This window comes from Heterocephalus glaber, unplaced genomic scaffold, assembly GCF_053883595.1.
Source record: "Heterocephalus glaber isolate CG9 unplaced genomic scaffold, H.glaber_assembly_v1.0 deba00000678, whole genome shotgun sequence".
NCBI classification, from domain to species: domain Eukaryota; kingdom Metazoa; phylum Chordata; class Mammalia; order Rodentia; family Bathyergidae; genus Heterocephalus; species Heterocephalus glaber.
The window spans coordinates 4,703,185-4,719,353 of record NW_028258157.1 but is presented as its reverse complement, the minus strand read 5'-3'; the positions used below and the strand labels follow the sequence as shown (position 1 = coordinate 4,719,353).

The following is a 16,169-nucleotide window of genomic DNA, read 5'->3' as shown; positions in this document are numbered from 1 at the left end:
CTTTCCGCTATGCCCTTCCTGCCTTGGAGCCAGCCGACTAGGGACTGAAGCCTCTACAGACAGAGCCAAACTAACCGTCTCCTCCTCTGAGTTGCAAGTGGGGTACTGTGTCTCAGTGACCAAAGAGTGACTAAGACAGACAGCCACTCCCACCTCCCCCACCTCCCCCATCCCTAGCCCTAAGGGGAGGCCAAGGGGGAGCTGACCCTCTCCCTCCACCTGCAGTAATGAGGCAGTACGTCCTTTGCTTTAGAGGTCCTGAATATATATTGGTACAGTCTACTGCTGTCAGCATTATCTGCTCAAGTGAAGGGTAGAAATCTCAGCTCCCTTACATGCATTTACCCCCCAACATGTCTTATATATTTCCTTTACATATTTAGAATTGCACACCAGACAGTGTTACAGCTTGCACTTCAACCATCAAAAATAATTCAGAAAACTCAATAGTGAAGGGATTTTATCCCACAGTATTTGCTAATATTTTTGCCTACCATGTTCTTCCTTCCTGATATTCGAAAATTCATTCTTTTGCTGTTTATGTTCCCTGTAGAGATTCCCTTAGCCATTCTGTTAGGTGGGGCTCCTGGCGACATGTTTCCTTAGCTGCGACCTCGGGTCTGTGGCTGGGCAGCACATGGTGGCAGGGTTGTGTGGCAGTGGAGAGTTGTGTGCATCACCAGCCAGGGAGCAAGGAGAAACCGGGCCCCAGGGCCCCAGTCTGCTCTGTGGGCTCCTCTTTAGGAAGCCTGCTCTTTGGGAGGCCTAAAGACCTCCTGCAAGTCCCACTGCTCAAAAGCTCCATCCCCTCCTATTGGTGCCACTCTGGGAACCAGGGGTTTAGCACATGCCTCTTGGGGGACAGTCCAGATTCAGACTACAGCAACCACGTATGCCACACGTATAGAGGGAAAACACCACAAAGCCCGATTACCAACCAAGTTCAACTTGCCTGAGAACTGATTCCATCACATTCTCTTCAGGGAAAATTGTTGCTAACTTTCAAATATGCACTCAGAATGCTTTGGTAGGTGGGGTTTGTTCTTGTTGACTCTTGCTAATAGGAAACCCTTTCCCAATATATTTGGTGTCATGTGTACTATGTACTTGATGTGCCCACTGGTGCTGGAGGCCAGCAATCAGATGAGCCTGGCTCCTCCCAGCTGTGGTCTGCCCTAGGAACACAGAAGCAGATGCTGCAGCCCAGGGTTGGAGTACTAACATCATCATTCATAGCTCTATACAACTCTCTTCCTCTTAAGAGTCCCAGTCTCCCCAACTCAGAGAATAATAGCTCCTCACTTATTTACCTTCAACCCTGTTTTTTTTAAGCAAAACATTTATTGATGCATTTTAGATATACATAAAGATAACACTCATCTTAGGGAAGTTGCACCTGTACATGATGTATCCTGCTTGTTTTTTATGTTGAGAACCAAATGAAATAATGTGTATGAGTGAGGGGCCCTGTGACTTTATAAGACATGCTATATAAACAGGAATGATTTCTGTATTGGAGCTGTACCTTGTTTCCTTTAGATCCTGAAACTCCACAACAAGACCAGGGGTATACTACACATGGGTAGCAGTTGTTGGTTCTCTCAGTGGATAAAGCAGACAATTATCTTTTCTCATATGTTGCTGAGGCAACAAGCATAATGAGTCATAAATGGCATCATATACTAGGAGGTAATAAGTACTGTGGGAAAAATCAAAGCAAAGTAAGGGTTGCTGAGAGTTCGGGAGGAGGGGGATGCAGTTCCTAAGGGGAAGTCAGGGCTGGTCTCACAGAGAAGGTGACGCCTGGGAAGAAACTTGCAGGTGGTAAGAGTGCCTGCCATGTGCTCGGGAGAAACTTCTGGGCATGGGAACAAGCACCCTGAGGGAACTCTGCCTCTCTGGTCTGAGGACCATGCCAGTGTGGCTGGATGGACTGAGGCAGGGAGAGAAGTAGATGATACCACAGAGGTCAGGGAGAGGAAAGAGCACTGTGGACCTCACTATGAGTGAACTAGAGCGTCCACAGGACTGTGAGCAGAGGAATGGCCTGATCTGACTCACACTGGACTGAGAACATACAAGAGGGAACAAAGACAGAAGGAAAGAGATGTTTAAGAAGCTGTCCTAGTAATGCAGGCAAGAGATGACTGGCTGTGTGACACTGGTAGAACTGGAGATGCAGAGAAGTGGACGAATTCTGGACATGATTTGCAAGAAAGCCAGTGGGATTTCTTGACAGACTGACTACAAGGTAGGAAAGAAAGAGAGGAGCACAAGGTGACTTCATCCATTTGTTGACACCTGGAAGCACAGAACTGCAACTGAGAAGAAGCCTATCGAAGGGCCAGCTCGAGGATCCCAGGGCATGATGCTGGGCATGTTAATTTTGAGACATCTGTCAGACATTCAAATGGGGTTGTCAAAGATACAACTGTGTACAAACATGGGGAATTTGGGAGGAATGTCTAGACCAGAAATAAAAATATAGAAATTGTTGGAAACAGGTGGTATTCAGAGCTGTGAGCCTGGCGGAGATGAGAGAGCGAGCAAGACTAGGTAGACAAGAAGTCCCAGGAGCGAGCACGGAGCTCTCCAGTGCTACCTCAGAAGCTGACCAAAGAGAAAGGATTGGAAGGAAAGGACCGGGAAAGTATCTGAAAAACCATGAAATGTGTTGTCCCAGAATCCAAGTGAAAGAACCGTACTTAAGAAGAGGTAGTGATGAATCTATCAAATGCTTTGATTTATCAAGTGAAATAAGGACAAAGAATTGACCTTTGATTTTGCAATGTAGACACTGTCAGTGACCCTGAGGAGAGGAGTTTCGGTAGTATTAAAGGTCACTCTGGTTGAAACTGAATTTAGGAGAGAACAGGGAGCCTGGAAATAGAGAAAGTGATTTAACTCTCCCAAGAAGTTTATCTTCAAAGGGAAGGAGAGAAGTGTGACGGGGGAGAAGCCGGCGGGGACGTGGGTCAAGACAGATTTTTTTCCAAGAAGGAAGAAGTAACTATGTGCCGGGACAATGACCAGGCAGGGACAGGAAAGTGATGATACAGGCGGAGGCGAAGAGCGGCTCCTTAAGAAGGCAAGAGAGATGGGATACACAGTACAAAAACACAAACAAGGACTGGCTTCAAACAGGGACCAGAGCTATTCATTTAGAGAAATGAGTGGTAAGGCAGCGGTGTGGTCCTGGTGGGGGACAACTGCAGCTCCCTTCTGAGCCCCTCGATGTCATCAGGGAACTAAGGAGCAGTTCAGCAATTCAGCAGACTGTGAAGACCACAAGAAGGACAAAAGTCCGAGGAAACAGATGTGCAAAATATGAGGTAGGAGAGGGGGAGAGTCAATGAATTAAGGAAATGTTTTTCAAGTGTTGGGACACACCGAGTAAAAGAGAACACGATGTTTGTCCTTGGGAATCTTGCATACCACAAACTGGGCAATAGCTACTAAGCATAATAAATGCAGCAAGAAGATAGTGTAGGCCACACTGAGATCACACAGATGGTTTTGTATTTTCCACCAGACATGTTCTGCGGCTTCATGCTGGCTGCAGTAGGTGGGGAATTTACATCAGCCCTGGTTACGGTTTTACCAGGCCAGCCAGAAACAGAGGCCAAGGATCCATGGGTATTTGCAGGCTGCATCCCGCAGGAAGAAGGGACACAAAAGGATTGGTGAAATATGATAAGATCAGTGGTGCATGGACTCTTGAAAGGGTGGACATGTTTCCTGGCCTGTTTGACTCATCTTCTTCCTCATTTCCTGGTCTCTGTCAGCATAGTGGCCAGGAACCTTGTCTGGGGTGGAATTCTAGCTCCATCACTTACAAGGGCTCTGCTCTGTTTCCCATTACTTGCATTATCTCTGTCCAACACACATTTCCTTAATTACTGTAGTTTCATAGCAGCTTTCCAGTACCCAGTAAGCTCACCGCCCCCCAATAACCTATAATTTCTCAAAATAAAAGTGAAATAAATTTTCAGGGAAAAAAATCCCTAGAAAATTTACCAGCTAAAAGAAATACAAAAGGAGTATTCTTTAGGTAAAAGAAAAAATAGCCACTATTATAGCTTTGAGATATAGGGATAAATATATAGATAAATTTAAATGAGCATCAACTCATAAATATTCCAATAAGAGCCATAAATATGGAGAGAAAATTAAAGTGCATGATAAACTAAAATCAAAATGGATCAAAGATCTAAATATTAAAACAGAAACACTAAACCAGCTGGAACAGAGGTTAGGTAGAACTCTTGAAGACATTGGTGTAGGAAAAGACTTTATGAACAAAACCTCAGTTGCATGTGAACTAGCAGAGAGAATCAACAAGTAGGATCTCTTCTGATTAAAAAGCTTCTGCACTGCAAGAGAAACTACCAACAAAGCTAAGAGACAACCTACAATGTGGGAAAAAATTTTTATCAGCTGTTCCTCAGACAAAGGACTACTATCTAGAATATATAAAGAACTTTAAAAAAATCAGACCTCCCAAATTTAAAGATCCAATCCAAAAATGGTCATCTGAAATGAACAGACATTTCTCAGATGAAGAAGTAGAAATGGCAAATAAACATATGAAAAGAATCTTCAACATCACTGGTCATTTGAGAGATGCAGATGAAAACAACACTGAGATTCCACCTCAGTCCAGAGAGAGTGGCTGCTATCAAGAAATCAACCAATAACAAATGCTGGTGGGATTGTAGGGAAAGAGGAGCCCTGCTCCACTGCTGGTGGGAGTGTGGACTGGAGCAACCCCTGTGGAAATCAGTATGGAGATACCTCAAAGAACTAGGATTAGAGGTCCCATTTGACCCAGCTATTCCCCTGCTGGGTATCTTCCCAAAAGAATTAAAAGCATCATACCACAGCGATATATGTGCACCCATGTTCATAGCGGCACAGTTTGTAATAGCTAAATCTTAGAAACAGCTCAGATTCCCATCAACTGGAGACTAGATAAAGAAAATGTGGTTGTTTTTTTTAATGGAGTACTACTCAGCCATAAAGAATGAGAAACTAGAGAAATTAATAGCTAAATGGATGTACCTTGAAACCATATTATTAAGTGAAATAAATAGGACACACATGTGTAAATACCAAATAGTTTCTCTAGTGTGAGAAACTGAAAGTATAAATGAGGACCAAAATGTATAATAGATAATGTGAAATAGGAAGCAAAGGTCCAAAGGGGAAGGGGAAGGAGGAGTAGGGGAAAGAAAAGAAAAAAATATGAGAAAAGAAGGAAAGAATGGAAACAAAGTCTTTTGTAAATAGGGCTAGAGGAGTGGAAAGGAGGGTAGGGGAAGGGGGAAAATCAAGAACCAAGATGCTTCATGTACAGGTACAAATTCCCAGTGAATAATTTGATCATAATCTATACCTAAAATGTACCAATAAACTTAATGAATTAAAAAAAAGAAAAAGTGCATGACAACAATAGTGTAAAAGCCAGAGGTGGATAAATGAGATTTAAGAGTTCTAAAATCCTTGCATTGCCCAGGAAGAAGAAAAAGTACAGTGATGAGTCAAAGACGCATGTCCTGGCCCCGGGCTGGAACCAGCATGGCGGTGGAGCACAAGACCAAGCTGTCCAAGAACTTGCTACACATGAAGTTCAAGCAAAGAGGAGTGGACTCAGAAACCAAGAAACAGCTAGAAGAGGAAGAAAAGAAGATCATTAGTGAAGAGCCCTGGTACTTGGATTTGCCAGAGCTTAAAGAGAAAGAAAGTTTCATAATAGAAGAGCAGAGTTTCTTGTTATGTAAAGAGCTTCTCTATGGAAGAATGTCATTCAGAGGATTTAATCCTGAAGTTGAGAAGTTAATGCTTCAGATGAATGCAAAGAACAAAGCAGAGGAGCAAGAGGAAGATGAAACAGTAGAGCTTGATGTGTCAGATGAAGAAATGGCTAGAAGATATGAGACTTTGGTAGGGACAATTGGAAAAATGTTTGCCAAGAAGAGAGACCATGCCAATTATGAAGAAGATGAAAATGGAAACATAAAACCAATTAAAACAAAGAAGATGGTCCTAAAGCCCCAAGATTAAAATGGATGCCTTCAAATACAGCTCAGGGATGCCTGTGAAAGCAGCGTATTTTGGAGCTTATCCTGATGGTATCTCTGTAGTTGCTAATATGTAATGTTCATTTGTAAAGAAATGTATAATTTTGGAAACATGCTGTTTTTGAAACAGATGTGTGGTAGACGTTATACATCCTTGTCCTAATGGTATTCATCAGGAATATAACTCCAGCCCTTGACCTTCAGGTGTACATAGGCACAGGTTGCTTACTAAAGATTTTTTGACCTCTCATTTTTTAAAAATATATAGTTCTCCAGTCACTGATACTGAATTGACTCCTACAAATTAATGCTAGTGTTTCATTTGCCCTTAATGTTTATATTTTGCTTTAAATTATTAATCATGTCAATCTAATTCATGCATTCATTTTGGAATCAAATGTCATGAGAATTTATTATATACTAATTCATCCAGAACAAACATACCTCTAGCCTGAAGTATTTGTATACCAGTTCATTGTCAGTTTAGGGTAGTATGTTTTGTTGTTTAAGGCATTTAATTAAAAATTGTGCAATAAACATCTGCTTTCACATAAAAAAAAATGCATGCCCTGATCTTTACGAAAGTGGTAAATGCTAAACAGATACTTAATGCATACCTAATAAGCTAATAGTAAAGAAATCTAATAATAAAAACATTCAACCTACCCAAAAGAAGGCAAAAATGCAAATGGAAAAGAAAGGTGGTGAAGGGAAAGATGGGAAAAGCCTGAGAGTAGATTGAATATTAATTCCAGGTTCCCACATAAATGCACAGGTATCTCAATATCCTACCACAAAGAGAAAATTAAGATTTCTTACAGCTTGGGTGTAATGGGGAAATACAGTTTATCACATAGCTTAAATATAGTAAGTGTTCAGCTTACAGTTTGTGGGTGGATGAGTTACTGGAGGGGATCACCAGGCAGGGAGTCGTTGCATTGTTATCAAATAAATTTAGAAGGGGCCCCTGAATTGGCTGTAAGGCAGATAAACCTGTGCTGGTCATAATCCTGAAGGTTGAAATGACAAAAATCACAGTCCTGAAAGATTAAAACCCTGAATGTTGAAATTCTGAAGTCAAACTTTTAGATTTTTGTTTTTGAATTTTTTCACTAATTTAAATTCTCAGCATTAGTTTTTACAATTTGCTGTGATATGTATTTCATCTACTCATTATTTCAAATACTGGGAATATAAACTGTTTAAATATTTAGAGAGCTGTAATTAATTTTATGCTTTTTTGGCAAGTTCGGCTCTGAGAAAGTGCATTATCACATTGTTGACTATGTATAAGCACTATATGAGTATGTAAAAACATTGGAACTTCAGTAAATGAAGATATCCCTTTTGAACATCTGAATTTGTGAAAACTGAAATTCCTTGGGTTCTTGGCCCCTTGAGTGACCACCTACATAGTGATGATATCAAGATTTCTGATTGATCTTTCAGAAGACTTAGGTTTCCTGTCACCGTTTTTCAGGTAACACAGTGATGAAGCTAGGTATGTACAATTATCAACCACAGTAATATGTGTTTATATATTTTGCTTGTTAACCTATTGATGAATACATTCATCTGTTCATAACTGTCACACCCGTGTGATTGTTAGTATGCCTGAAGAAATATGTCACAATTGGGACCAAGCATAGTGGTGCATGCCTGTAATCCCAGCATTCAGGAAGGCTGAGGCAGGAGGGTTGCCATGAGTTCAAGTCCAGCCTGTACTACATAGGGAGACCCTGTCTCAAGAATAGGCCAATATAAAAAAGGAATGCCGGATGTTATAGCTGCCTATTTTATTGTGACAAGTGGCCTATGATGTGCTCTGTAGTTTTTCAATGTTTCTCAAATAAACTCCCTTTTAGAAATAGAAATAAATGTCTTTAAAAACTTTAAAAATTATTTTTCCATAATAGTACCAACTAAAATTTCCCTATAAGGTGAACATTGATCATAACCATTGAATTTGATTTGGTTCTCGTCTGATTCGGTTTGTGATAGACTCATGCAAAGGATGAAGTTCGTGAGCCAGGGTGGCACTGGACTGTTGGGATTGTACACTGTAAAGTCCAATCTTTGGGATTTCAGCACTTGCGATAGTGGTGTGAGACTATGTCTCTTGAGCATATGGCCTTAACCCCAGGTGACACACAATGCAGCCGTGTAGGACTGGCGTCTCCTGGGAGAAACTCTGGACTTGGCCTCTACTCCTCCTCCTGCAGAGTGCACAGCCCTTACAAGGACTGCTTTGTGAGCTGGCTTAGACCACAGAGAAGCAAACACAGTGCCTTCTCCACTGGTGTCTGGCGGATTATTTTTGTTTTAGCTCAGAATCTCCTTCTTTAAGGACCTGCTTTTTACTTGCCCAAGCTTGCTTGTATTAGAGATAAAAGAGCATTTCTCATCCCCTTAGATCTCTTGAGTTTTATGTCCTCGGTCACAACAGGGCCTTCTATCAAATTCATTCCACTCACTTTAGTCTCAGAGTGCCTGGAACTGATGCTCTGCACACCGCTGGCTCCTGGAGGGAAAGCATTCTACCTGAAGGAAGACAGAGCCTCATGACTGTGGCAGGCTGGAGAAGGAGGAAAAGGGCTTTGAGGAGAAATAGTCAAGTAAATCTGTGCCTCTTTTGCAATTCCACAGTGAGCCTTAGCTCCAGTGACTCTGGCAGCCCATTTCCGGTCAGTTTCCACAATGGCTGAGGCAGTGTGAGCTGATGGCACTCATGACAGGTGCTGGAGCTGCCAGTCCTCTTTAGGGTCCTCTTCTCTGCCCATTCTGAATTCAACTATGTTAACAGCGTCTATTAGTGCTTCCTGTGTGCAGGGCAGTTTGTTCACATTATCTCTAATCCTGTCAAACCCCATTTTACAGTTAGAGGCTGAATCAAGAGCTCAATAGCCTGCCTGGGTCAGGCAGCCAGTGAGTGGCCGAGGCAGAGTCCTACCGGGATCTATCTGAAAACCTCCCTCTGCTATACTCAGCTTTTGGACTGTCTGCAACCCACCAAGCCACAGAGCCAGCATTGTGCGGTAAGGCTGTGAGACCCAGGAGCAGCAGATAATGATGCTGCCTGATTTGGGAGCAGGGAACTGTATTTGTGGAACTAGTATTGTTTTGGGTGCAGCACCAGGTACTTTTGCCTCATTCTCAATCCATCTATTAACTCAGTAATCATCACCAGATAGGTGAGGGGGACGTTTGTATTCTCAGGTTACAGAGCAGGACGCTGAGGCCTAGAGAAATGAGCAGAGTCCAAGTCACAAATTTAATGAAAACGAAGCTATCTGCAGCTCACTGACTTCAAAGCCACAATGCCTGCCGCTGGCTACTTGGGACCTGTCCTTTGGAGATGAGTGGAGCAGTCAGTCAGGGGAGCCCAGAGCACGGGGCTATTACAGTGGGCCAGGGAATGGTACTGGGCCCGGCAGGGTGCAGGCACTCCAGGCATCAGTGTCTTCATCAGTACAAACGTGGGTTTTTGTTGCTCCCGACTCCCTTCTGGCCTTGAGCACAGGGAAGAGTAAGGGCAGCTGTCCCGTCCCTCTGCTGGGCCCCTTGGTGCCTGGACCAGAGTTGGGGACACAGACCAGGGGCTGGAGAGGGCCCTGGGCTCGGGGCACTCCCGTAACTGCACAGTCCCAGGGCTGGGACACTGACACGGTCCCCACCTGGGGCTGTGACAGGCACTGGTGGGGCGGTGTCTATAGGGCCGGGCCAGGAGGGACCAAGCTAGGGGAGCAGAGTCCAGGCTGCAGCGCTTCTGACTCTCAGCAGGACCAGGTGTGCAGGGAGAGGGCGGGCGGGCTGTGGACAGCCGGGGAGGGAGGCCTCGGACGGTGGGGGCCAGGGACTCGCGCCCAGCGACAGGGTCTCGGGCAGAGGTGGGACCGGAGCGGCGGGGACGCCAGGCTGCTGTCCCTCAGGCGGAGATGGAGCTGGAGGAGACGAGGAACCAGCTCGCAGGCGGCAACAGTGATCCCCTAGGCTGCAGGTGGGTCTGGGTACCTGGGAGCCGGCAGGAAGCCGCCTGGCTCAGCCGCCACTCCCTGACGGCTAGCAACAGCCCGCGGCACCCGACAGGAACAGCTCCACCCAGGGGTCCACTGCCCGCGGTGGTGGCCCAGTCTCTGCACCCAGCCTGAAGCAGAGCCCCTCTCCTCCTCTGGGCCAGACCAGACCCCACCCTCTCCCTACTCTGGAGCAGATCCCACCCTCTCCCCACTCTGGAGCAGATCCTACCCTCTCCCCACTCTGGAGCAGACCCCACCCTCTCCCCACCCTCTCCCCACTCTGGAGCAGATCCCACCCCCTCCCCACTCTGGAGCAGGCCCCTCTCACTCTTCCTTCTGGGCCCGTGCCCTTACCCTCCTGGGAGGCCACTTCTCTGCTGCCTTAGTGGCCTGGCCCCTGTGTGGCTACTGCTGCTCTCTGCCCTGGCCTGAAGCAAAGCCCCTGTTCCTCTCCCTCTGGTGGTATGGGGAGATGTTTGTGCTGGATCCTGCCCTAACCTGTGCTTACCCAGGAGGTCTGTGCAGGTGCAGGAAACCTCAGCTGCCCAGCTCTAGGCCACTTTGCTCTCTGCTAGGGCAGGTGGGCCAGGCCCCTGTTGTGTGTCTCCTCTTCCCCTGTGGAAGAGAGAATGAAGTCCATCTTTAGCCTCAAATCGTTTATGAGGCCATTACAGCTCCAGAGCTAAGGTCAGGTCAGCGGCACTATGGACCTGGCTTATTAGATTCTATAGTTTGTCCTCAGCTATAAGAAGCCTGATTGCTAACTGAAAATGTGCCTGTCTGATTCTTACACCGAAGCATTGTTTTGCTTCTGTTTGGACAATGACACTGCTCTCCCTCTTCAACGTGTTGTGCAATTTATCCATGGAAAATTTAGATTTGCCATACAGAATTGGAAAAGAAAGGGCCGATATTACTTCTATTAGAAAAAAGTGGTATTTATCAGCTGGCAGTTAAGGCTGAGGATCCATTAGAGGTGGGTTTTTCCCGAGGAGGGCTGTTTAAGTGTCCAGCTGGCTGAATGTTGGGTAGGGTGATATGGAGCTGTCCTGCAGAGGGTGTGGCAGTGCCCAGAACACAGGACGACTTCAGGAGCTTCAGTCAGAGCCCCTGCTGGGCAGACAGAGAGGCTCACTATGGAAACATGGAGAGTTAAGAATAAGATGATGAAACTAAATATGAGATTGAGCTTTATAAAAGCAGACCAAGGATTATACATTCAAGGGAAGCTAAGCCCACTTCCACTCTCAAGCACATTGTTAGGTATCAAATTCAGGGTAGGTATATCCTCATTCCACTCCTGTGGCTATGACACATCTTTTAAACATATTCAGTGTCAGATGTTCATCCAGTACCATAGTAAAAATTCTACATAATGTGAGAGTCATATGAGTAAACTTTATCACCTACTTGGGCAAAGTCACCTTAGGTAAAAACAAAAAGAAAACAACCTCTGCCCTCATTACAATATAGTCTGGTGGATAGACAAATAATACGTATATTAATAAATAAGTAAAAAGTAGTTGAATTCTAAATAAGTGACTATTAGAAGGTAATGATGCTATGGAAAATCATGGATTAGCTGCAGGAATGGAGAGTGCATGGAGGTAGTGCCTTTTGCCAAATAGAACAGTTGGGAGGATATTATTTGAGCATTCCCTGCCCCATGGTGCTGGGCTAGAACCCAGGGCTTAGCACAGCTGTTACATGAGCTGCACCCTAGCCTGGGTCTTGTTTTGGAGGCAATATATGAGAAAGACTAGAAAGAAGTAAGGGAAGGGCTGGGGGAGACTTCCTGGTGGGAGTGACCATGCAAAGACCCTGAGATGGGATGCATTTGGTATCCATACAGCTGCAGAGAGACTAGCATGGCTGAAGCAGAGCAAGCAGAGGTGAAGTGAGATATATGGTCAGAAAGGTGATGAAGGAGGCTGAAGCCTGAGACAAGAGTGTCACAAGTTCAAGGCCCACCTGGGCAACTTAGTGAGGCCCTGTCTCAAAATTGGAAAATAATGGTCTGGGAATGTAGCTCAGTGGTAGAGTGAGTTCCATTCATGGTGGTGGTGGGGAGTGGGGAGGAGGAGAAGGAGGAGGAGGAGGAGGAGGAGGAGGAGGAGGAGGAGGAGGAGGAGGAAAAAAGAAACAGTATACAGGGCCAGGGATTTAGCTCAGTGGTTTTGCCCGATCCCTGGTACCAAAAAAGCAAAAAACAAACCCAGAAACAGTATACAGAGGGCTAGGGTAAGGATTTGGCGCCTCCTCTGAGATAAACAGGGGCCATTGCAGGTTCGCAAGCAGAGACTGACTGGAGCATCCCCATGCTGACCCTGCTGGCTGCTAGCTGCGGCTAGGACAGACTGGGCCTCCATGACAGTGGAGAGACCGGCAGAGGCTGCCCTCTGCAGATGGACCACAAGGGGAGAAGGAGCTGAATTCTGGGTGCACACAGACACAGCCCCCACAGTCCTGCAGGAGAGCAGGCTTTGCTCGTGTTCGGTTTGTGCTTAGTAAAGAGAAAGAAATGCTGAGTTGAGTGGCAGACGCTGTTCTCCCCTCCTGTGACCTCTGTGAGGCTGTTTCTCGCTATCCAGATGTCCCCCTAGTACCTTGGACAGTGCCTTCCTACTTGGCAACTTCCTGGATTGTTCCGTACATTGTGCATATCACCTTTTTATGTCTGGAAATATTATAATGGACTATCATAACTACTTAGATTTATATTTGAGTGTGAAACATTTTGTAACTTTTAAATTAATTATATTTTTGCAGCAACCAAGACAAAGAAAAAATGAAGAAAGTGAATTTGATTGGACCATTAACATTGGTAAGCTGTGAAATATTAAGTGGGAATAATCTTAGCTTTCATTTAACTTGATTCAGGAGCTACAGCAGCGACAGATTGTCCCTCGTGCCTGTGGTGACTGGGTTGGCTTGTCATAGACCATGGCCACACTCTCCAGAGGTGGGACGGGCTGGCTACCGCAGTCAGAGCCACCAGTGTTCGGGGAAGTTCAGAGAGGACGTGTGAGCTCAGCACCATGCAAACCACCATCTCTGCACTGCTTCCCCATGCCTACCTTAAAATGGGCTTTCATGTGAAGGGGGTGATTGTTAACTACAGCAACTTTAAAATCTGTTAAGAAATCCATGTTTGCATTTGGCTTCCAAGAAAATTGGTCAAGTACAGGCTAACTAGTGAGGATTTTGATCATGCTTAAGACCACTTTCAGGGCTTTTCTGCTGGTTCAAGGTGAGCCAGCACACTTTTGGAAGTAATCTAATCTGTTTTTCATTTTTAATATGTCTCAAAGAAGCAGCCCAAGAAAGTGTTCCCGTACTTTTGATAAATATGATGTGTTTTGAACTGACAGCCTTCACTGACAGCAAAGAAGTAGAGTTAGTTGAGCTGAACCTTCAGCTGAGGGAGTAAGTGGGGAGAAAGACTCGAAACCTTCACATATTGTGCATGCATCTCAGGCCACTACAGGGCCTTGCTCATGGTCATCCCTCCTGCTGCATTCCCTGGCATTTTTGTTTTTAGAAGTTTCAGTAAGAGTAAAAAACTTGAATGTAGTGCTTAGAGAATATATTGTCTGTAATATGAAATCTGGTCTTCATACACAGATTTTTAATCTGTCTCCTATATAAAATAAAACACTACACACCATATAATAGAAACAGAAAAATTCATTTGAATTTAAAAGCTTTAGTTTAAATTGGATTTAAACTTAATTTTTATTCTCCCTCTGAGTAGATATTTTTTATCCTCAAAGAGGTCAGGATAAAACTCTGCTACAATAGAATTAGGAATACATTATTTTCTTGAGAACAGATCAAGATTTGCTTAGGGTGTTGTGAAATTTGTCTAATTTTAAACTGAAGCTTAGAAATTTAAATTTAATTAATGTAAAGAGCATTAAAATGTTTCTCGGAGTCAGGTAATGCCCCTAAGAGAGCACTTCGTGAGAGGCTGACCCGGTGCTTTTTGGACCATGGCTGACAGACCAAACACAATCTCTCCCTTCCCTGTGAGCCACTGAGAATTAATCTTGAGGACACTGATATCTTTGGTAGCAATTTTAGGAACTCTTCCCCATTTGTTCTTTTTTTAAAAACTTTAGAAAATGTTTATCGGTGCATGTTTGCAGGACATGCAGTTTGCAGTCATCTTGGGAGTGGGCACATGTGCATAATACAGCTTGGTTCTCTGTTTAATCCTCTTCGTCCCCCTGCCCTCCTCCTCCAATTCCCCATCCCGATTTTCATTCTTGTTGATAATTAGTATTATCTTACCATAACGTGCTCCCTGGTTTTCATTCCAAGCTTTCCCTTGCTCTGACCCAATGTCTCTTTCAGTGCTCTTGCCTGTCCTGTGTGTTTCAATAGTGGAATTTACCCCCAGACCTCAACTGAACTTCCAGAACCCTTTGAGAATAGTTTGCATACACACCGTATCGGCCACATGTGCTTCCAGCCTCTGCCCACCTGGGTATTGACCCTGTGTGACCCAGCTTCAGCCCCCAGCATTCCCCCCACCAGCTGGACTCATGGTCAGATTGCTGTTCCTCGTCCTGTAAAAAGGCCCTAGGGGAAATGAGCAAGTAAAAAGTTTGAAAAGAGAAGTAAGATGCAAGAGGAGGAAAAAAAGCTACAGAAGTGGAAACACAGGGGAAAGAAGATGCAGCCTGGAAGGCAGAGAAGGAAAACAGAACAAAGCAAGAGCCACAACAAGGTCAATTAAAATTATTGCTAAAGGGTGAAAATTAGAGAAGATGAAAACAACAGAGACTGCAAAGCCATTTGAAGTGTCAGGTCCAGATCTGTAGTCAGTTCTTGGGGTTTGCAGTTCACTGTGACAACTGGCATCTCCCCTCCTCTCTGCAGGGAGTGTTGAGTCCAGATTCCTTGGTGTGGCTCACCAGGCCCTCTAGACCTCCTTCACATCCTCTCCATACCTCCTGACACACCCTGCAGGGATTCCACTGAGGGCTGTGGCCTAACCCTGCAGGAGGTGTCTCTCCCCTGACTCCCCCTAGCATCCTTCGGAGCAGGACCTCCCTGAAGCCTGCAGCTGGACACTCCACAAAGCTTGTACTCCACTGCTGCGCTGCCCTTAAAAGCTAATTTAATCTCGAAACTCAGATGGGCTGTTTGCCTCCTATTTTTAATTCTCCCTCTGAAATAGTCTGAAGGTTGCTTTAAAGGATATGCTGTGTGTGTGTGTACTTAATGTCTGCCCTTTAGCTGTTCTTAATTCTCTACCTCGGGAGCTCTGGAAGACCAAGCAATATTGCTTAATGGAATCAAACTTTTATCCCTTCTGATCATATATTGTAGTCATTCCCCCAAATCAGATACTGATTAAACAGAATTAGATTGATGCCTTCACAGAGTACAAAATAAATAGAAGTGTGAAATTAATCTGTCAATGATTTGGATTGCCGTTCTCCTCTAATATATTCATTTGCAACTATTAAAATAGTCCTGCCTTTAAATAAAAATCCAGAGTATATAATTGCAGGAGGTAGAGAAGCCCCACGTAACAAGCCACGTTGTTCTCCCTTTTAGTTTCGGTACTCTGACTGGCAGGATAAAGCGCTCATGTGCCTGGGCACCATCATGGCTGTCGCTCACGGGTCAGGCCTCCCCCTCATGATGATCGTGTTTGGGGACATGACGGATAAGTTTGTCAATGCTGATGGAAACTTCTCCTTTCCAGGTAAATTATTTCACTACTTTTGTTTTTTACAAACCATGAAATTTCTCTGGGTAAAAGATTAGAAATTGATTTTGAATATTTATCAGCTACCTGCTTAGTGATTTAGACACTGGAAGACCCTATATAGCAGAAAGCAATTGTGAAACTCCTAGAAAATGCCTAAATACTCATTTAACTGTCAAGAAATACATGTGTACCATTTAATTTTTTTGTTTTGTTTTGTTTTTGGTACCGGGGATCGAACTCAGGACCTTGCGCAAGGCAGCCACAGTGCTACTGAGCTGAATTCCCAGCCACCATTTGATTTGTAATATGTGATAAGGAAATGCAGAGAAAGTGCTGCATGTGAATTGA

General features: G+C 44.5%; 1 protein-coding gene and 1 pseudogene across 4 annotated transcripts in view; both read left to right on the top strand.

Moving 5' to 3' along the window:
- Positions 1–4,358: 4,358 nt before the first annotated feature.
- LOC147829193 (M-phase phosphoprotein 6 pseudogene) lies at positions 4,359–6,547 on the top strand (annotated as a pseudogene).
- Positions 6,548–9,825: 3,278 nt separating this feature from the next.
- Abcb4 (ATP binding cassette subfamily B member 4) overlaps positions 9,826–16,169 on the top strand; it is a 66,494-nt gene continuing 60,150 nt past the window's right edge. For 3 of the 4 annotated variants that reach the window (XR_015449452.1, XM_004839795.4, XM_013070363.3), the window contains exons 1-3: positions 9,826–10,077; positions 12,866–12,920; positions 15,665–15,815. Coding sequence is in view for 3 of the 4 variants with exons in the window: in XM_004839795.4 (XP_004839852.3) it covers positions 10,016–10,077; positions 12,866–12,920; positions 15,665–15,815 (268 nt within the window). In the remaining variant the exon portion in view is untranslated. The remainder of the gene's footprint in view (positions 10,078–12,865; positions 12,921–15,664; positions 15,816–16,169) is intronic. The other variant, XM_004839793.4, reaches the window with a different exon arrangement.